General features: G+C 41.0%; 1 protein-coding gene across 9 annotated transcripts in view; it reads left to right on the top strand.

The window, feature by feature from the left end:
• Positions 1-21,737, top strand: part of KMT2C (lysine methyltransferase 2C) — a 179,892-nt gene that overhangs the window by 24,047 nt on the left and 134,108 nt on the right. For 8 of the 9 annotated variants that reach the window (XM_032960234.2, XM_032960227.2, XM_032960242.2 and 5 more), the window contains 2 exons: positions 9,424-9,524; positions 15,720-15,834. In XM_032960234.2, coding sequence (XP_032816125.2) covers positions 9,424-9,524; positions 15,720-15,834 — 216 coding nt within the window. Of the gene's footprint in view, positions 1-282; positions 430-9,423; positions 9,525-15,719; positions 15,835-21,737 lie in introns of those variants that run through there. The other variant, XM_076071056.1, reaches the window with a different exon arrangement.

Genomic DNA, 21,737 nt, shown 5'->3' with positions numbered 1-21,737 from the left:
GGGCGGGGTGTTGTGGGGGGGGTGTTGTGTGGGGGGGGGGTGTTGTGGGGGGGGTGTTGTGTGGGGGGGGGTGTTGTGGGGGGGGTGTTGTGGGGGGAGGTGTTGTGGGGGGGTTGATGTTGAGGTGGCGTTGGAGCTGTGTTGGGGGAGGGGGCGACGCGGCCTCGGCTCCGTTCCCGGCTGTGCGCTCCGCGCCGGGTGTCGGGTTTGACCGCGAGGCCGGGACTACTTCTCGGGTTGCGGGGCGCGTGAGGCGGGGGCCAGGACGGGTCACCCTCCTCGTGCGAGCTGGAGGAGGGTTCCTCGCTCTGCTGCGGCTGCGGCTGCTGCTGCCGGCCCCGAGCAGCCGAGCCCCGAGTCCTGCCGAAGTGACCCGAGCAGAGGGGGAGCCGAGTAACGGGGAGCCGAGTCGAGGCAAACTCTGCCAAAGTGAGACGTGCCACGAGGGTCCGATCCGAGCTCCATAGAGCCGGGTGGTGGGGAGCCGGGTGGTGGGGAGCCGGGTGGAGGGGAGCCGGGTGGTGGGGAGCCGGGTGGTGGGGAGCCGGGTGGGGGGAAGCCGAGTGGTGGGGAGCCGGGTGGTGGGGAGCCGGGTGGTGGGGAGCCGGGTGGTGGGGAGCCGGGTGGTGGGGAGCCGGGTGGTGGGGAGCCGGGTGGTGGGGAGCCGGGTGGTGGGGAGCCGGGTGGTGGGGAGCCGGGTGGTGGGGAGCCGGGTGGTGGGGAGCCGGGTGGTGGGGAGCCGGGTGGTGGGGAGCCGGGTGGTGGGGAGCCGGGTGGTGGGGAGCCGGGTGGTGGGGAGCCGGGTGGTGGGGAGCCGGGTGGTGGGGAGCCGGGTGGTGGGGAGCCGGGTGGTGGGGAGCCGGGTGGTGGGGAGCCGGGTGGGGGGGAGCCGGGTGGGGGGGAGCCGGGTGGGGGGGAGCCGGGTGGTGGGGAGCCGGGTGGTGGGGAGCCGGGTGGTGGGGAGCCGGGTGGGGGGGAGCCGGGTGGTGGGGAGCCGGGTGGGGGGAAACCGGGTGGGGGGAAACCGGGTGGGGGGAAACCGGGTGGGGGGAAGCCGGGTGGGGGGAAGCCGGGTGGGGGGAAACCGGTTGGGGGGAAACCGGTTGGGAGTCGCGTGTGGCTGCTTTGCGAGCACCACAAATACTGAAATGAGTGCAGCCCCGAGTGCGTGTGTGTACACGGGTCTGTGTGCATTCTGTACTCGTACGTGCACGGATGTGTACGCGAAGCGTAAGCGTGTCGTGCATTCGTGTTAACGAGGCTCAATCCTTTGTAAACATTGCGTGCGCCTTTTTGCTGTGTAGACATGGATGTGGGTTTGTTTACGTATGTGTGTACACCAGTGGATGCGTGTATAAGTCTGTGGCTTTGTGCACCCATTTCTGCGTGTATATATCTCTGGTTGTATATACATTTGTTGTAAATATCTGTATACGTTTCTGTATATGATGTACGTTTTGCGTGTGTACCTTTGTGCAAATATTTCTGTACGCCTTTTGTGTTTACACGTTCGTGTTTATGTGGCTTTGCACACATGTCTGTGTGGATACATTAGTATACGTTGATCTACGTTTATACAGGGTGATACAAAAGTATATATGGGTGCACGATTGTGTGTTTACGTACAATTTAAAGTGCACCTCGCGTGGCACAAGCGCCACGGTGACGACAGCGGTTGTGTTGTATAGTACATTGCATTTGTGTGCGTATAGCTGTGTTTGTCTAACTCTGCGCGTGTCCACGTGGGGTCATTGTATTGACAGTAGTCGCAGATACGGGTAGTCCTCTACTTACGATGGAGATGCGTTACGACGACCCCATCGTAAGTCAAAAATATCGTAAGTCGAAAATGGCCTAGCCTACCCAGGAGTCTTAAAAGAACGGTGATAATTTAGCAAAACAGAGCGATTTATAGTACCGTACTGTATAAACTATATACCGTATCTATTTATTAATTACAATACTGTATTGCACAGTAAAATGTAAAGTAAAAAAACAAGGTAAATTCTTAGCCTACCTACGTGAACTGCAATTTCATAGAAAGTTCTTTCAGGAAACAATCCTATCTGCTATAAAAAAAAACGTTTAACATGCGTTGAACGTATCGTATCGTGGTAACTCTAAAATGAAATTGCTAAAGCTACGTATCATACATGCATTGAACGTATCGTAACGTATCATATTGTACTGTACTCACCAAGATTATGTCCGTCGTCTGCATGCTTGAACGATGTTAGTTTGTTGATGGCAATTTTGTCGTATCGCTATCGCCATCGTAAGATCGAAATATCGTAAGTCGGACCGTCGTAACTCGGGGACTAACTGTATATTAGTTCTATATATTAGTTGTCTATGGGTGCACAGCATTCTTTTCCACAATTACAAACATGTACATAGATGTACAAGAAACATTTTAAGCGTATCAACAAGTACCCGCATACGTGCATACGCAAGTACAAACATGCGTTTGTAATTGTGTATACGTTCATGCACAAGTACAAACATGCGTTTGTGATTGTGTATACGTGCATACACAAGTACAAACATGCGTTCGTGATTTGTATGCATGTATGTGGGTACTTGTCGATACGCTTAAAATGTATTTTTTTGCACATCTGTGTACATGTTTGTCTTACATGATTATGGCTGGGTGTACGCAACTTTGTTTTTGTTTACACATTTGTATACCCAATGAGGGAGAGCAGTGATGCAGTGGATATAGCATTGCTACGAACCCGGTGACATGAGTTTTGATTCCTGGCCTCGGTTAACATGAGTGGCGAGTGATATCTGAACCACCCCCACCCTCTTCATCAACGTGCATTAACTATTGCGATGGAAGTGGGCTTGAGCAATTGGATAAAAAAAACACGATAACACAAGCATTTATGTACTTTCATTTGCTTGTGTTTGTGTACATAGCTGTGTACTGTTATTGTGTCAACTTTTGATTACATAGTTGCATTCTCCATTATAGATATAGGTACAGGAGAGATTGTGCGTGCATATCTGGGTCTGCATACAGTCTTACGGACATGCACCTCTACACATGAGTGCGTGTGCTGGCGTATACGTACGTGGGAATACTGTACATATTTATCTGTACACGATGTACAGGTCAGCATGTGTAACTGCATATTTTTTTGTGCACGTAGTTTTGTCTCCGAATAATTGTATCTCTCGGTTTGTATCAATGAGTACACATCTCTGTATATGTGCACACATCAGAGCTCACGTGCAAATATCTCAGTATGCATGCCCCGATTACAATATCTTGTGATGTGTATACAGTGCATACAGTAAATATCCTGCATATGTCTGTGCTTATTTGTTTGTGCGCATTGTTTATGTAAACAAGTCTGCATTTATACACACATCAGGATGTATCCATGCACATTTATGTTTGCATGTGTTTCTCACTTTGCAATGTACTTGTCGTATTGTGGATGAACAAACCACTCTCTGTTCACACATGATTGCCTGTGAGCGACATATCATTTAGAGCCAGCAACCTTATTAGGTCTTGGTTTATTTTTTTCCAGCAACATTTGTTTAAGCAAGCAAACTCTAGTTCGGCATTGACTTCTGGTCGTCATCAGCCTGTAGCTGAGCTCTGGCGGTGTTGTGCCCCTGTCAGGGGTCGCCTCCCTTACTCTCTGGGTTTTGAGGCGCGGTGTTTGGCCGATGGGGGAGACCCATGCTATCTGATTCATTGTTGGGTGCTGCAATTTCTGCTCCAGAGTGGATGGAGTGACTACATTTCAGCACAAACCTTGCATACGCCACATCGTCCTAGATATGTATGTATATGTTGTACTTCATTCGTGCTAATCAGAGGTGCGGATTACAGGCATTTGCAGGGTTGGTGGACCAGTTAGGCCTGTGTGAGCCTTGGTGTGTGTGGTCTTCCTTGCTGGGCAATGAAGTGTGCCGTCAGGTGTAGTACAGCAAGCTTGTGTTATGCAGGCTGTCTGTGTGGGTCATTGGTGTCCCCCATTCACACAAGTGGGCTTTCTCCAGCCATTTTCTGCTGGCAGTTACAAATGCTCAAAGAAATTGCCAAACATCTCAGAATAGGACTTTTTTTGAAAGGTCTTTTGAAAAGGTATTTGAGGGTAAAAATGTCAAATTATTCATATAGTTAATTTTTACTCTTGTGAGGTGGGTGTGGTATGTATAGCGGCAACTGCCACTCATTTTGACAGCAGAGGCAGGTCATGCTGTCACCCATTGTTTTCATACAGCTAGTTGTTTCAATGTGCTGCTTTTTCAGCTTGTACTATAGTATGCATAGTACATAATTATCAGGCTCAGGCTGCTTTGTCCTTGCTTACTCAATGCTTTATGATTTATTAAAACTAGATGTCCTAGCAATTGTATTTATCTAAGCACTCAAATACCCACTGACCCCTATATAAGGCCAGCATAGGCCCAAGATGTTTCTTCTCCATTTTCACCTTGATAGAACAGCCCAAATAGCTGATGCAGACGCTGGGCAGGGAGTCTGGGTGAGGGATTATGGCTGACCAGAGCCCACTCATACTGTGAAATCTAAAACCAGAAGCATTCCAGGTGTAAACTATTGTGAAAAATAAATGATGCTCAGAAATTTCAATAAAATTTCACAGGTGAAGGTCCCAGATATACTGTTCTTCCCTCCATTATTTTTTTTCTCTGTTTCCCACCACAGGTGGGAGGTGGAAGGAGTGTGGCACATTTATGGATTACTATAGTTTACTTGGGCTGTGGGAATAGAAAACCGTAAGCCTTGCAGAATAAAAATGTCATTACAAATATTGCTGTGTTTATTCATATAGTTAACTATTTTAAAGTAACTTTTAAAAATAATTGAACAACATAACATTAACGTTTAGTTAATGTTCGACAGTATGTTATTGTGGTGTCTGAAATAATTATAATGTACTACTGAAACAGTAATCTATACTGTATGTCCTTTATAACCAAGTAAGAGTATATTACGACCTGGAGCCTCTTGCAAGGGATACTGGGTAAACCAGGTCCAGATCGTCAGTTTTGTATGAATAATTCAGCAGATAATTAATTGACAGGATTAGACGTAGTTTCAAGCAGTTCTTCATGTAAATACTGCAATTAGATATTTTTTATGAAGATCAAACCATTTCCATAATTGGAACCCTGCCTACTGTTGCCTTTTTATTCATATAGAGGGTACAGCCTTTGAAAAAAATGGTCTGACTCGCGCGACCTCAGTGGCATGTGGCTTCTTGGTGGCAGCAGTGCATTTGCCACCATCATGTGTTTAGCTCACTTTTTATGTAGAAAGTTGATTCAGAATTACTAAACGGGCACATGGTGCCTTTAAAAGATGTAGCAGCACAAGAATTAATTAGCTCTTATTGTAAATATACATATCAGTCTGTCTCAGGCTGCCTAACATTATTTTGAAGCTTTAAAAAATACATCTTGGTCAAGCTTGCCTTAATGGCACAAGTAGTGACATCACTGCATTAACATGTATAGATAGGAATTATGTCGCAGTGGTAACGGTAAGATTTTTTTCAATTTATTTTGGACATAACTACAAACTCTGTATTGGATGGGCTGGGCCATGCAGTCTCTATGCATCTTCAAGATAAGAGCTGTTTGGTTTTTGGGTTGTCATTAATCCAATGTTAGACAGCAGTGAAAGCAAAAACAACTGTCTCTGCTCCAGCTTGCATGGGTGATGGCATAAATGCTGTGCATGGAATTACACATATATCGTATACAAAATTACATACAGTGAGGGGAAAAAAGTATTTGATCCCCTGCTGATTTTGTACGTTTGCCCACTGACAAAGACTTTATCAGTCTATAATTTTAATGGTAGGTTTATTTGAACACTGAGAGACAGAATAACAACAAAAAATCCAGAAAAACGCATGTCAAAAATGTTATAAATTGATTTGCATTTTAATGAGGGAAATAAGTATTTGACCCCTCTGCAAAACATGACTTAGTACTTGGTGGCAAAACTCTTGTTGGCAATCACAGAGGTCAGACGTTTCTTGTAGTTGGCCACCAGGTTTGCACACATCTCAGGAGGGATTTTGTCCCACTCCTCTTTGCAAATCTTCTCCAAGTCATTAAGGTTTCGAGGCTGACGTTTGGCAACTCGAACCATCAGCTCCCTCCACAGATTTTCTATGGGATTAAGGTCTGGAGACTGGCTAGGCGACTCCAGGACCTTAATGTGCTTCTTTTTGAGCAACTCCTTTGTTGCCTTGGCCGTGTGTTTTGGGTCATTGTCATGCTGGAATACTCATCCACGACCCATTTTCAATGCCCTGGCTGAGGGAAGGAGGTTCGCACCAAAGATTTGACGGTACATAGCGGTGAAGTTGTCCTGTCACCTTAGCAGAAAAACACCCCCAAAGCATAATGTTTCCACCTCCATGTTTGACGGTGGGGATGGTGTTCTTGGTGTCATAGGCAGCATTCCTCCTCCTCCAAACACGGCGAGTTGAGTTGATGCCAAAGAGCTCCATTTTGGTCTCATCTGACCACAACACTTTCACCCAGTTGTCCTCTGAATCATTCAGATGTTCATTGGCAAACTTCAGACGGGCATGTATATGTGCCTTCTTGAGCAGGGGGACCTTGCGGGCGCTGCAGGTTTTCAGTCCTTCACGGCGTAGTGTGTTACCAATTGTTTTCTTGGTGACTATGGTCCCAGCTGCCTTGAGATTATTGACAAGATCCTCCCGTGTAGTTCTGGGCTGATTCCTCTCCGTTCTCATGATCATTGCAACTCCACGACGTGAGATCTTACATGGAGTCCCAGGCTGAGGGAGATTGACAGTTCTTTTGTGTTTCTTCCATTTGCGAATAATCGCACCAACTGTTATCACCTTCTCACCAAGCTGCTTGGTAATGGTCTTGTAGCCCATTCCAGCCTTGTGTAGGTCTACAATCTTGTCCCTGACATCCTTGGAGAGCTTTTTGGTCTTGGCCATGGTGGAGAGTTTGGAATCTGATTGATTGATTGCTTCTGTGGACAGGTGTCTTTTATACAGGTAACAAGCTGAGATTAGGAGCACTCCCTTAAAGAGTGTGCTCCTAATCTCAGCTCGTTACCTGTATAAAATACACCTGGGAGCCAGAAATCTGTCTGATTGAGAGGGTGTCAAATACGTATTTCCCTCATTAAAATGTAAATCAATTTATAACATTTTTGACAGGCGTTTTTCTGGATTTTTTTTGTTAATCTGTCTCTCACTGTTCAAATAAACCTACCATTAAAATTATAGACTGATCATTTCTTTGTCAGTGGGCAAACGTACAAAATCAGCAGGGGATCAAATACTTTTTTCCCTCGCTGTAAGCTCCACAATGGGCCATGGAATTAAAATCCAATCACGTATAGTGTCGGCAAGCTGCTTCATCGTAAAAATCTGCTTCACCTTACAAGGCTGTTTGTCAACACCCTCAGTGATTGACTTGGGAATTTTTTTAATCCTTTGTGGACCGTGTGCATTTTTTGAGCTGTGTCAGTTTGATTATTTAGGTTTTTGTAAATGAACAATGACGGTTGAGTTAATCAGGGGCAAATTGTCCGTTTACATATAAACTCAATTACATTTTCCCATTCAGTGCATAGGCACCAGTGCCTTAAATGGGCATCCGTTAAAATCAATGCCTTTGGGTTTAAATTGCTCGTCCTGTGCAGAGTCGCTGCGTGTGCCTTTGTTGGGTCTGGCCACGATCGTATGGAACAGTGATTTTACATTTCGGCTCCTAGCTATTCACTCACCTGCGATTCAGTACAATGTCATCAAATGACATTCGGTGTCAATATTTGATGGAAGAATCACATTTTTGTTTCATTTACACTGTCTGACTTGTCTGTACTGTTTGTACTGTACATACCATCTTGTTTTGTTTCGTTTGTTCTGCCATGTAGTGTTTCCTTCGTCCTGACTATTATCCTCAAGGGAATATTTGCATTAAATGCGCATGCATGAAAATACTCTTTTAGAGCACGCAATTCAATTTCCTTAGACACATTAAATCACGAATAGGTTTTAATTGATGAAACATGACTTGATCAGTTATATTGTGCTTTGGTAGCAGCAGTAGCCAATTGAGATGCATTTTTGCTTGCTTATATGCACTCCACTGTTGTCCGGTAGCAGGCGACGTCTGTCATTGTAAGTGATTGTTCCCCCGTTGGATATGTACACGAGAGTATAGTACTAGAGTTGGGAAGGTTTATTTTGAAATTTAATTCGTTTCTGATGTTTTTTTTATATAATGCATACTAATTACATATTTGTTACCCTAATAGATGTTACTTTTTTCATAAAATATTAAACAATTGGTAGCTCCTTTTGTCAAGTCGCTGCTGCATAAAGGCCTCACCAAAGTGTCATCGTAGAGCTTGTTAAACCATTCTTCACTTCATTGGTCAGTGCAGGTTGATGAGGGGGAGAGACGGAGGTCCAGAATGGGTTCAAATCAATCACCACTGATGTTCGCTGGTCGTCGAACATAGGTCTTCGGATTCATAGCACAGTGCGCGAACCACTAAACCACAACTCCACTCCCACTTGTATGATTATTTGATTCAAAGTAACATGTACATTAATGACTTGATTTAACCCTGGAGAGAACAGTGCTTTGATTTGATTCTGGGATTTGGAGTATATTATGCATGCCTTGGCTACTGCTGTTGAAAAGTGTATACTTTTTTTTGCTCCTGGGCAGTAAGTGTAATTTTGTAATTGCTTATGCCTCAAAAGTACAGAAAATGGCTATTATTTCCCACAAACTTTGCTTTTGTGTCCAGGACACAAAAGCAAAGTTAATAATCCACTCCATTAATAACACAGTGTAACAAGTCTATTTATTTTTTGTTCCTGGGTAGTAGGTAAGGCCAGTGATATTTTGAAATGTACCTATTTTCAATGCGAAAACGTGTGCATTTGTGTCATTCCTTCACATGAAGTCCTGGTCACAAAAGCAAAGTTTGTGGGGAATAATAGCCATTTTCTATACTTTTGAGGCATAAACAATTAGAAAATAACACTACCCAGGAACAAATATTGTGTTACAAAGTGAAATTAGCCGAAGTTGATGACATGATCATTTCCCCTTGTTTAATTACTAGTAGATGTATTGTCGCATAACAATATGGTAATGAAGAAAGTTATCAAGTGGTGCATTCTATCTATGATTACATGCTAAAAATATGTAATTGGGATTACCAGCACACCTGCCTTTACTCATACTCTTTGGTTATTTCGGTAAAGTTACGTAGGTAAAAATAAAATAAAACAAAAATGAAAACACCTGCCTTTGCCAATTTGCATTATTTGACATTGCTTCGCAACACTGCAGATGAAAGGAATTTAACATGAAGCATGAGTGCCTGATGATGTTGACCGAGACGTTGTTTTGCAGGACCCGGGGGGCTGGCAGACTCCGAGCCACGGGCGACGGCGACAGCAACGGCCGCAATGGCACGGGGGACGTGGGGGATGACATGACGACGGAGGAAGCAGGTAAATCAGACGCCCTCGTAATGTCAGTCTCACAGCCGTGATTGGGGGACTTCATCCATGAACCAAGAGCTTGTCGGTGCCACCTTGATTTGGCATAACTTCAGTGGTTCCAATTTGTTTTTGTGACCAATAACGGTGAATAATAATGTGCAGTCCATTTGAATGAGTGGGGTTAGCATATAAGTCACTCGTATTAGCCGTATAAATAAATCAGTTCTATTAAAGTTTTTAAACTTTTGGTGGTACCAATTTCTGTTCTGGCCCATGGAAGAGAAAAACTGTTTGTGGTGTATGTACAGTAAAACGCTTTGTCTGCCGAGCGTCACGTGATCACAACTGATATACTAGTGTTTACATTATGAGACCTCCTTTTGCCAGTAACAAGATATAGAAATAGGTTTTACCCTTTTAACTGGCACAAAAACTGACTGTCTCGTGTGTGGACCAATCAAATTCAAGGACAGTGCATATTATTTTCAGAGTTGTCTTCATTTTGACTGCTTGTGTTGTGGTTATTGCAAACATGATGCCTTGAATAAAGGTCAGTTTTTGTGCCAGTTAAAAGGGTAAAACCTATTTCTATGATATACTAGTGCTTTGATATGAGTGCTTTGGATTACAAACACCTTTCCGAAACGAATTATGCTCGCAATCCAAGGTTTTACTGTACTTGTATTGCAAGACCTCGCTTGGTTATCAAATTAATATTCTCATTCTACGTGACTTTACCGAAAGAACCAAAGAAGATGAATCCTTGCAGTCACGAAAGCTTTAAATCGAAAATTAATATTTATTTACAAATTTTGCTCGTCTTGCAAAACACTCGCAGACCAAGTTACTCGCAATCCAAGGTTTTACTGTATCTGGCCTTTAGGGTTGTAAGGTTTGCAGCTGGTGGATGAGTGCTCCATCGAGCTTGTAATGGCTGTTTTGAAGCACTGAGCTGTTGTTAAACTGTTAGTGAATGATAAACTCAACCCGTTTTGGTTTACAATTGATACAAAAATGTAAAGCTTTGCAACAATTATTCTTTATAGGACAAAGTATGAGCCATCTTGTGTTGAGTGAGAAATATGTTGCAGTGTGTTTATATGTTGTTCTTGGGGGTTGTCTTCCAGGGGCGACTCCCTAACATGTGATCTGCTGCACACTGTTTAGAGTTCTTCAAAGAAATCTAGTAGTGTAATGACGTAATGTAGATTGCACAATTTGAATATAATTGGTGATCGTCACTTCCGCATAAAATCGATACAATTTGGATTTGTATCGCACCAGCATGCAACTGCCTCTCAAAGAATGTATACATAGATTAGGATGAAAGAAAATAATAGGTTCTTAGGGGAGGAGTAGACTAGTAAGGATGCTACAGTTTAGAGCGGTGGAGGATATGACAGTGGTGGTAGAGGTGTGAATACAGACACTTTGTAGACATAGTAAATTGTTGAAGTGGCTTGCAAAACAAAACTAATATGCAAGTGCCTTAAATGTATTTGTACATATTGGAGTATTCAGGGTGGTAAGATAAGTATCATGCAGGGGATATATCTTCACAGGAAGGCAAACATTGCAGATGTATAGGGTTAAAATAGTGGAAACTTATATTCTTAGTTTTTTCGGTAAAGTCACGTTGAAGAGAAACAACAAAATAACAAAATATATATATATAAAACAATAAAAAATTCTCACGAATTTTTTATTGGTCGAAACTTCGTGAGAATTTTTTATTGTTTTATATATATTTTGTTATTTTGTTGTTTCTCTTCAACGTGACTTTACCGAAAAAACTAAGAATATGAATTACTGCAGTCACGAAAGCTTTAAATCAAAATTTAGTGGAAACTTGTCAGAAATGCATGGTGCTTTAGATTTTCCTACATCACAATGAGTAGTTCTACCCTAGTGACATCATAACAAGGTCAATATGGCAGCATGCTTCCTATAGCTGCAGTATTTAACTCAATAAAGCACACATCTCAGTCATGAAGCTTCAAACACATGTTGGACAGCCTAAGAAGCACAGTATAATTGTGAATCTGCAAGGTTTACACCTTGCATACTGGTTATCCTACAGATTGGCAGGTCTTCTCCATGGAAATGTGGAATATCCACCAGAATGAGATTTCTTTTTTTATATTACCACACGGTATGTTTAAATGACCCACTGTTTTTTTCAATGTGGTAGTGCTCTTAAATAGTACTGTTAACATTCCATGTTCTTGTATGTTTAATAAAATTAATTGTATGATGGTCTGTTTGTTGATATGTATATCAGTGGGATATTTATATCACTGCTCATTAGATAATATGAATTACATTTGTGGTAGAATTGTAATTGTTCCTTAAATTAATGTTTAACTAAAACAAGTTTTGTTATTGGCATTGTTTTCCCACTAGTGTGACAATTGAAAAACTATAATTTTATTTTAATTATTACCTTGTGATTAATAAATTAAAATGCAACTGAAGTATTGAAACAATTTTTTTCTCGACTCAATGGAGCAGTTTACATCCTGGTTCATGGAATCGAACCAATTATTAAAATTCCACATTTCCATGGCAGAAGTTTTTTTTCCAAAGGTGACCACTGTTAACCTACTACAAAGGGGTAGCCATGTTATCTACCACAGAGGGATGATACCCTTACTCGTGTTTGAATTCTCAACTTTGTGTTTACTTGTCATTTGCACTTTGCTTTTACTGTCTTCCAGCCTGAAATGTATCTTCCTAATCTATCATATACTTGTATTGCTGAATTATGGGGAGTAAAATCATAAATAAATGAACAGTGAAAGGACTTTTTCATAAACAAAATACATGAAAGTCACGTAAATTTGGTATTTAAGGTAGTTGTTGCCTATAACACCAAACAACTCAGGAGCATTTGTTTAACTGGCCAAACCCTGTGGACGAAACCAGTCCATGGTTTGCCTGATTAAATAGGGGAAAAAACTAGTTAAAAGGCCCTTAAACTGATGATACTACCTAGTTTTATCTTACGTGACAGTTAAATATTAATCTGTCAATTACTTTAACATGAACTAATGTAAGCAAAAAATATATGCAAATGTAACTATAAATTAAGTAAATAACTTGTGTTACCAATGAGCGACTAGAGTCTTAACCCTACTGCAGTGCATTTCACTGCGCCAATTTCCGCACAGCTGACTGGTTTAGCAGGTGGCCTGTGCACTGCAAGGCTTTGTTATGGGGAGCAGTAATTTAGGGAGCTTATATTCTAGAAGCACCTGTACTTTGGTGGGGCCTTTATTCCTCTTGGCCTTTACTCCAAGTGGCCTATATGCCACCTGTGCTTCATTTTATGTTGGAGAATTCAAAGTGACAGGATCCTGACAAGGTTGAAATTGCACACCGTCTCTCCATTATCACTCCCACTCAATGCACTGTGGCTGTTGGCAGCCTCACAAGCAAATGGCTTGACTTTATCCATAAAATTATCTCCCCTCGTACCTAAAAACCTCAAATCTTGCCAGTTATAAATTTGCCTTGAAGCTTTGTTTGCAACAATATTTGCAATTGTTCAAATGGAACAAGGTTTAAAAAATATATATTCAGTATAACATTATCTATACATATTTAACCTCATGGTAATGGGAAACGTGTATTCACATAAATTCGTATTTTGTCAGTGATATGAAATGTGCTAGGATTTCACTTAATTGAAGGTTTACTAGAAATTCAGGTACACCATTCAGATTAGTAGTTTCGTTGCGAGTGGTTAATGGTCAATGGAGTGGTTATTGATGCTGTGGTCAGTATGCACAACTGATAATAATAAGCTGACAAGTCCAAATCTGAGTTGGAGTGTTGACAGCCTGTCATCTTTTTGGGGCTGATGAAATGTGTTTGACTAATAGGAAGTGAACCGATTCTAGTGGCTATAGAGACTAACCCTGTCATGGTAAAGTGTGATTTGTATTGCTAGCTATGGGTTGTGCGTTGAGATTAAACTGTCATTTGCTTGTTTGAGCAAGACTACACTTTGACTTTTTACACTTTTTATTAACTTACTGTCTGTTGTTGTTGTATCCTCAAATCTTGTAACTCCATTTTAACCCACTTCACAATGTGGTATCGACTGCAAACTTGGTATACTTATGTCATACTGATGACAATACTATATTCTATCATAAAAATATATATTTTAAAACATTCTCTTTTGTATGTTATCTTTCGGCTTGGGTGTAATTGTCCACAGTCAACTCACGTTTGCTGTAAATGGCCACGGTCCATTATGTTATGGCAATGTTTTTAAAACATTTTTTTAAATATTACTTTTTTAATGGTTCAATGCAGTAGTCTGATACTCCAACTTATAAGAGAGTATTTGTTACTGAAGGCACTTGCACAGCAAGTGCGGCCCAGTTTGTGCCAATCCTGTACTCCACAATTTGACATTTAATCTTACCTAGTGACCTGTTGCAAAGTGACCAGTCTCAGGGCACCCCCTGTGTGCACCAACCATATTTTTGTATTCAATTGATAATTGAATCATAGCCGATTCACAATAATTAAGCAAATTAATAAATTATCGATTGAATCATACAGTGAGCGAGGGGGGGCCACGATGACTCTTGTAGAGATGATGATTCGGTTTGAACGTGGTGGTGACGTGGCCCAGCACGAGTGCGTTTGCCACTTGCTGCAGAGGTTTCGCATTTAGACTTCTGGCAGCCCGACCTCAATTAATCCTGCCTCGCAGTGTCGTCTTTCAAAGAAGAGTAGACCCTTTTGTGTCTTTGTGTCAGCATCGTGATTCTAATTTTAAGAATTGCTCAATGTGTCTCAATTGGGGAAATACAAGTTTCTTGTTATTTTGGTTCAGAAGCTTAAAACAGATGACAACCACTGATGATATGTCTTTTCTAGTCATTCCTCTCGTTTTTCTTGGTTCTTTCGGTAAAGTCACGTAGAAGGGAAATAATAAAACATAATGAAATAAAATTATCACGACGTTTTGGCCACAACGCAAGCAGCCGTCCTCGGGTGAAGAGCAGAGCTGTCGGAAAAGCAGCGCCCTAATTATTTTATTATTTCCCTTCTACGTGACTTTACCGAAAGAACCAAGAATATGAATCCCTGCAGTCACAAAAGCTTCAAATAGAAAATTCGTCATCATTGTTAAGCCAGAAGGTACAGGGTCCCCGTACACATTGTGTTATGAGATTTAACTGTATGGTATTTTCCTATGAACCTTGGATGAAACTGCAAGGTGGCCCAAAATGTTGTTTATCTCTGTAAATATGACCATCCCTGTACGTCACTGAGTGAAACATTTTCGTGGAATTAATTCATCCTGAAAATCAAGACGGCATTGTTAATAATTTGTTAAAATTATACAGTTGATGAACGTATTCACACTTTACACCTGAGTTAAAACTTCACACTTTCCCTCCCACTCCCACATGTTTTCACACCTTTGCTTCCCCACCCCCACAGCTCAAATTCACACTTTCACAACATCCAGCTTACACCCCTTTCATGCCTTCCTACCCCTCCCTTTACCTATACTTTAATGTCAACCAAATGTAAAGTTAACTTGATTACTAAATTCAACCTCCTGTCAAAAAAGAAGCCAGAGCCACACGCTAAAAAGTTAGATGTGAACTTTCTCTCTCTCTGTGCATCTCTCTCCGATCTCTACTCCCGTGCCCTGGGTGCTACTGCGGGGTCCACTTTCTGCCCCGCCTCCTTCCCCCCCACTTCTCTCCCCCCCCCCTCTTGCCGAGGCCTATATAACCTCGTGCCACGGCAGATCTCTCGCCTACTTCAGCAGTGTTTCTTGCTGTGGTTGTCCCACCTGAAGACGATTGCTTGTGTTGCGATCGAAACGTCGTGATCTATTATTTTTCTACCTACGTGACTTTACCAAAAGAACCAAACAGTATATACACCAGTAGTTCAATAACATCTATTGTTAAAGACGTTTGAAGCTTATGTAATAAATAAACAATGTCGCCTTTACTATAAGATACTACAGGTTTAGGTCTAACCATAAGCCAATGTGTCTTCTGGACCAGTGTTTTCCAGCAGCATTTGTGTAAGCAGCTTTATAAAGCAGACTAATGGTGAATGGATGTTGTGGTTCTGCATAGAATTTACCTGTGTCCGTCTTATGATGTGCAGCATACCGCTGCTGGCTGTGCCAGTGTTGATGTCTTGTTCTGTGTCATGCAGATGTGAAGGAGGGCTCCATGGCAGAGGGAGGGGAGCCCTCCCCTCCGCCCTGTCCCAGCACTGGCACGGAGGAGCCGTCACCTGGCCAGGGCCCGAGCCCCCAAGCAGAGTGCAGGTGAGACGACATTAGAATCTGTGAGCTTCCATTGTTTTCAACAGTTCCTCTAAGACAATAGCCACATTGACACCTAATCTCTGCCTTCTCATACGAAGCATTTAGTTATCTTCCACCTAAAAAGCAGATGAAGATGCACCTTTCTGGTGAGCCTTTGAGTAAAATTAAAATCTGAGCTAGGCACCGCGCCTCTTCAGTCACATTCGAACTTTGTCTTTTTGCGGAATTGCACGTGTTACGAGTTGTTCATTATTATCACTTGCCTTCAGATCTACAGTTTTTCTTGGGATGGCAGTGGAGAAAGCTACTCTGTTAAAGTCTCGCAACTGATATATTGCCAGTGTGGGTTGTAAATAACATTCTACTGCAACTTCTACAACAATAGGTTCTCACTTGGTCCTGGAGCTTGAAACCCAATGAAATCAAAATGAACACAATGTCCAGAAGAATCATTTTTTTAGCATTTTTATCTTAAATTGCGTGTTGTGTCATGCATACTTCTGTTGTTAGATCTGGCCTGGTGACATTCAATTCATAATCTAAGGGTCCAAGTTAAAATTCTATTTTGGGTTGCACTTTCCCCATCGACAGCTCTCCTGAGTAGATTAAATTAGAATGTTAAATTGAAAGTCAACTGTGGTTGGATAACCTGACTCCCACAATACATTTTTTGAAATGTCCAAATACTGGCTTAGGGATGCCAAAATGATGGGCACCACCACATACTGCTTGATTGTAGACACTTATTCGTATTACACTACAAGAATGTGGTATATCAAATACTGTTTTTGAAGTTTGTTAGAAAAGATGTTTACGGGAAATGTAAGTGTTTGACAATTCATATTGAATCATAGGCACTGATATATTGAATGATATATGCAAATCATAATTATAATTGGTTAATTAAATTTTGTTAAGTATATGCAAATGTTACTTTAAAGTGAATCTAACCATTGAGGTGGTAATCAACAAGGATTTGCAAACAAAACAAATAATCCATTCTTGAACTGAATTGTTACCTCGAATCATGACAACCCCTCAAATTGTATGGGAGAGTTGAGGTTGATTGTTCTATGCCCATGCTTTATGGGTACGTGTTAATGTGTTTTTATACAAGATAATGAAAAATAGTTGAGTGAGCCTTTTGTTAATTTTCTTGGTTCTTTCGGTAAAGTCACATAGAATGGAAATAAAATAATAAAAATGTTGTTTCAAAACAAGGGAGCTCAGAATACAGTGAGGGAAAAAAGTATTTGATCCCCTGCTGATTTTGTATGTTTGCCCACTGACATGATCAGTCTATAATTTTAATGGTAGGTTTATTTGAACAGTGAGAGACAGAATAACAACAACAAAATCCAGAAAAACGCATGTCAAAACTGTTATTAATTGATTTGCATTTTAATGAGGGAAATAAGTATTTGACCCCCTCTCAATCAGAAAGATTTCTGGCTCCCAGGTGTCTTTTATACAGGTAACGAGCTGAGATTAGGAGCACACTCTTAAAGGGAGTATGTATGTTTGCCCATGGATAGTAATGCATGCACGTGTTTATCAGTACATGTCAATAAATGCACGACCCATGTCTGTGTCTGAAATTCACTGGATATTTTATAAATACATTGTAAGTACTTTCTTTTGCATATGTGTGCTTAGATAGCACTTCTGATCATGATAGGTCTGCCTAGCTTGTCTGTATGTGCCTTGGTTGTCGTTACCAATTTCAGCCATATTTCGCTGCCGGTTGTTACTTTCGATGTCACAGGCTTTGATTATGAAACCGTATTTTGCCTGAGACGCCGAATCTAGATGTCGTGTTGGGAATGCTGTCCATTACAGTAGTAGCGTGGCCATTGGCATTACGTTTACAGAGCACAACTGAGCATGGAATTATTCTTGCTGTACTGCTGTGCTGAAACAATAATGCACGCTGTTTGCGAAAGCGTAATTTTATTTGCTTATTGTTTATACAGTAAAACCTTGGATTACGAGTAACTTGGTCTGTGAGTGTTTTGCAAGACGAGCAAAATTTTTTAATAAATTTTAACTTGATAAACGAGCGAGGTTTTGCAATACGAGTAGTATGTGTATGCGCTTTGTCTGCCGAGCATCACATGATCACAACTGAGCCGATGGTTCTTCTCTTTCGCTGCGGGATTGTGGGTAATTGTCGTCTCCCATGCTCGGTCTCGGTCAGTGTGCCTCACTCGTATAGTCAACATCCTTGCGAGCGTATACTGTTTACTATAGTGTTGTGACCACGTGTGTGTGCGTAAAGCATATTTTTTATTTTGTGTCCAAGTGTAGTGACTTCTTTAGAAAAGCACCACCCAATTTAGGGCTGTAGCAGTGCGAGCGATGAATCTGTTTAACAACAATGCAATGTCACATTTCCGCGAAATCCTCAAAAGGAGGCAAAAGCATGTGTCATTGGATAGGTTCCTTGTTAAAGTCGCACAAAATGAAAAAGATTCCAGTGAACCAACATAGCAGTGATTCTGTTAGTGACAGTGAAAGTCGTCCTACACAATAACCCTCCTCCTCCTCTCCTCTCTCTCGTCTCCCTCACACCAGCCACGATTAAATTTAATTTATAAATTTTATTACTTTATATTACATTTAAATAATAAAGATATAAAAAGGTATTTTGTATTAATAATTTTTATATGAATTGTTTTGGGTTGTGGAACGAATAATCTGAGTTTCCATTATTTCTTATGTAGAAATTTGCGTTGATATACGAGTGCTTTGGATTACAAACACTTTTCTGGAACATTATGGTCGCAATCTAAGGTTTTACTGTACTTATAAAGTTAGCAAAGATGACTCTTTAACATGCCACCTCTACCAGGTAATCCATGTATTCAACTCTATATTTATATTAAGTAGGATATATTCTGTACAGATTTTGGATGCTGCCATTACAATTCCCTTCTTGGGGCATGGGTGACTAATGTTGTGGGATGCAGGGAAAACATTACAGATCCATATTCTCAATGTTAGGGTCCACGATATTTAAACAAAAAACTGCACGAATTCGGCTTGGAATGTTCAGAGAACATACCGAGGTAGTCACTATATTTTCATAACTAGGTAGTCTAGTAATGAAAACATAGTCTCGTTAGTCACCGATTAGCATGGTTGGCTACGCACAGTTCGAAAGAAGTTCAACATATATACATTTGGCTGAATATTAAGAATGCTGTTTCGCTTGTATTCAATTGAGCATGTCGTTGAACATCTCTTGACACGTGCATACATTATACATTTTAGCTTCAAAGGCAAAGAGGGTTTATATACAAAATGTAACATTTTAAACCAAGCTAAACATGTTACAATGTTACATTTTAAACAAAGTTTGAACGAGAAAATTTAACCTGCCAATTATGATGACCCTATTTGCATAGCCAAAAATCGTGTTCAATAATTCCGGGTCATATTGCCTGTGTGCTCTATCTTTTGTGCATATTAGCAAATAAACACAAACATGCATTAGTCAGAGCACGCAACAAAACAGAACTAGAAGAGATCGAAAAGACAGTTTCAAACTGAAATATGCGAACAACTCTGTTGGTGATGATGAAAGTAGGAGGTTTGGTTGATTGTAACTATGTCACCTGGTCCTCAGGAGTAGTTTCTAGTCTTGTTGAAAAAAGCCCTGACGTAGAATTTCATGATCAAAATACGCACCATTTCTATCCTTTTCAATTTATTTTGAGCTTGGTTTAAAATGTCACATTTTGTATACCTTATATGATTGGAACACATTTCTCATGTTTAGTTATCAAGTCATGTTTATAGGCTTTAACGCTGCGTTTGTTATATGTTGAAATCGTGAGCATCTTTAGTGGAAATTGGACATTATAGGCTCACACTGAAATATGAGATGGCGGGCAAGGAAATTACACACTATATTATTTTACGCGATATAACCCAAAAACCTCTATGGATGATATTGGTCACGAAAGCCCACGTGTTAAACTATATTATTATATATTGTGGTTGTGCAAAATTGCTAATATGCGAAACATAGCAAATATTTTAACCTTTTGCACAGTAAGCTATTGAAGGTCTTGGAAGATGAGACTTCAAAGTACATTCATTGCATAAACACCAGAATTAACACATGCTAAGTGCATTGATTGCATTGGCACACCTTGATGAGCTTTTCTGATATGACTGATTTTTTTTCAATGCACTATCTTCACAGAGGCTGTTTCCGTACATCATTGAAGATGTTCAGTACTTTTTGACTTCAGCGCCACTTTGAAGCCAGAAAATAGCCATTAGGGTATATGTCATGACTGGCTTGTACCTTATGTCCGATTTGACTTAGAAATTAATTATATTAAAAAAATACAATCTTAGCATTATTCATTAAGGTATTTTTATATTTATAATAAGTATTATTTTGATATTTCTTTTAGATTACTGTGGGATGATGCTCCTCAAAGTTCATATACCAAGTCATGTGTCCCTGCTTCCATGCTGCCAGCCAATTGACTATATGTTAATCTTAACTAAACCTATTACAGTGTTTTTATTTTACCAGATAAGGCCCACTGAGCTATATAGCTCTTTTTCAGAAGTGACCTAGCCACAAATGATAGGTCAACGAAGTTGCTTAACATTTGGAAATGTATTGCATCCAAATACTATAAATGCATGTTTCTAAATGTGGAGGGAAAAACCGGAGGACCCGGAGAAAAAAATCCACACGACAACAGGGAGAACATTCAAACTCCAAATACACAGGCGTCATGTTGGGATTGAACCCACGGCCTTCGGTATACTAGGCGAGGTAGTTCACATCGCGCCACTGCGACACAATTCAATTGGGGGCGCACTTCTGCTGACAAAGCTCTGGGGGAGGCCACCAAGAAGAAGGGCGGCCTCTTAGTGCCTGCTGCTGACATCAGAAAGACTTCCCTGCCCTTTACCCATAAGCCCCAGTTCTTTTCTGCACCTTGTTGAGGCTTTACTGGGCAAACAAGTGCAATAATAATAAAACAATAATGAGGAATAAAGTCACTTATTTTGCAGCTGAGCTCAGCTTGTTGACAGAGATGAAAAGTGAGGTCACTTAACCTGGAGTGCTTCAAAGAGGGGCCGGAGTGTTTTGGTTATGGCACAGGCACCATAGATGATGCTATGGATGGTATCTGCAAAGCTTCTTAGTTGGTCTCTTCAGTTATCAGTGGAGCACCAATTTCAGGGCAATAGCATTTGACGAATTATATACAAACTTTTCATGGTGAAAATTTTCAGATCACCATGATGGGAGACTGGCATGACCGGCATAATAAAGGTTTTTTTTGTTTTGGCCAAAAAGGAGTTCAACAGTAAGGATATAAATGGCCATGTAAATTGCACCCTGTAAGCTATAATTTCAAAACGGTTCAATGAATTGACTGCAAATGATATCGTTAAGCAGTTTCGCATTCATGAAGGATATGCACATACCACATTGACTACATCTTGCATTATTAGCAATACCACTGCACAATGGATGGCTGTTTTAATAAGATCTTTACTGCTGTGTCCATCATTGTGATGGTCTTTTCTTCAATATGGAAGGCATTTATGGTTGGTTCATCAGGGTACATTGCACTTGACTGATTGCCATAGCCAGGGCTGGTAAATCTTGTTTTCTGAATTTAAATGGTTAACTAATAAGTGCTTATTCTTGGGTCTTTCGGTAAAGTCACGTAGATAGGTTCAAAGAAAATAACAAAAAATAAGAAATAACTACGACGTATCGATCGCAACACAAGCGGTCGTCTTCAGGAAATGGGGGGTTAGCTTCCAAGGCAAACTGTTTATAAGGATTTGAAATGAGCGTAGCCCAAATGTCACCAGCCAATGCTAATGTAAGTGGTGGGCAGACAACCCGATGGTGGTTG

The sequence above is a fragment of the Petromyzon marinus genome, chromosome 2, assembly GCF_048934315.1.
Source record: "Petromyzon marinus isolate PM22_M1 ecotype Great Lakes invasive population chromosome 2, UKy_Petmar_22M1.pri1.0, whole genome shotgun sequence".
In the NCBI taxonomy this organism is placed as follows: Eukaryota; Metazoa; Chordata; class Hyperoartia; order Petromyzontiformes; family Petromyzontidae; genus Petromyzon; species Petromyzon marinus.
This window is presented reverse-complemented; position numbering and strand designations above follow the sequence as displayed.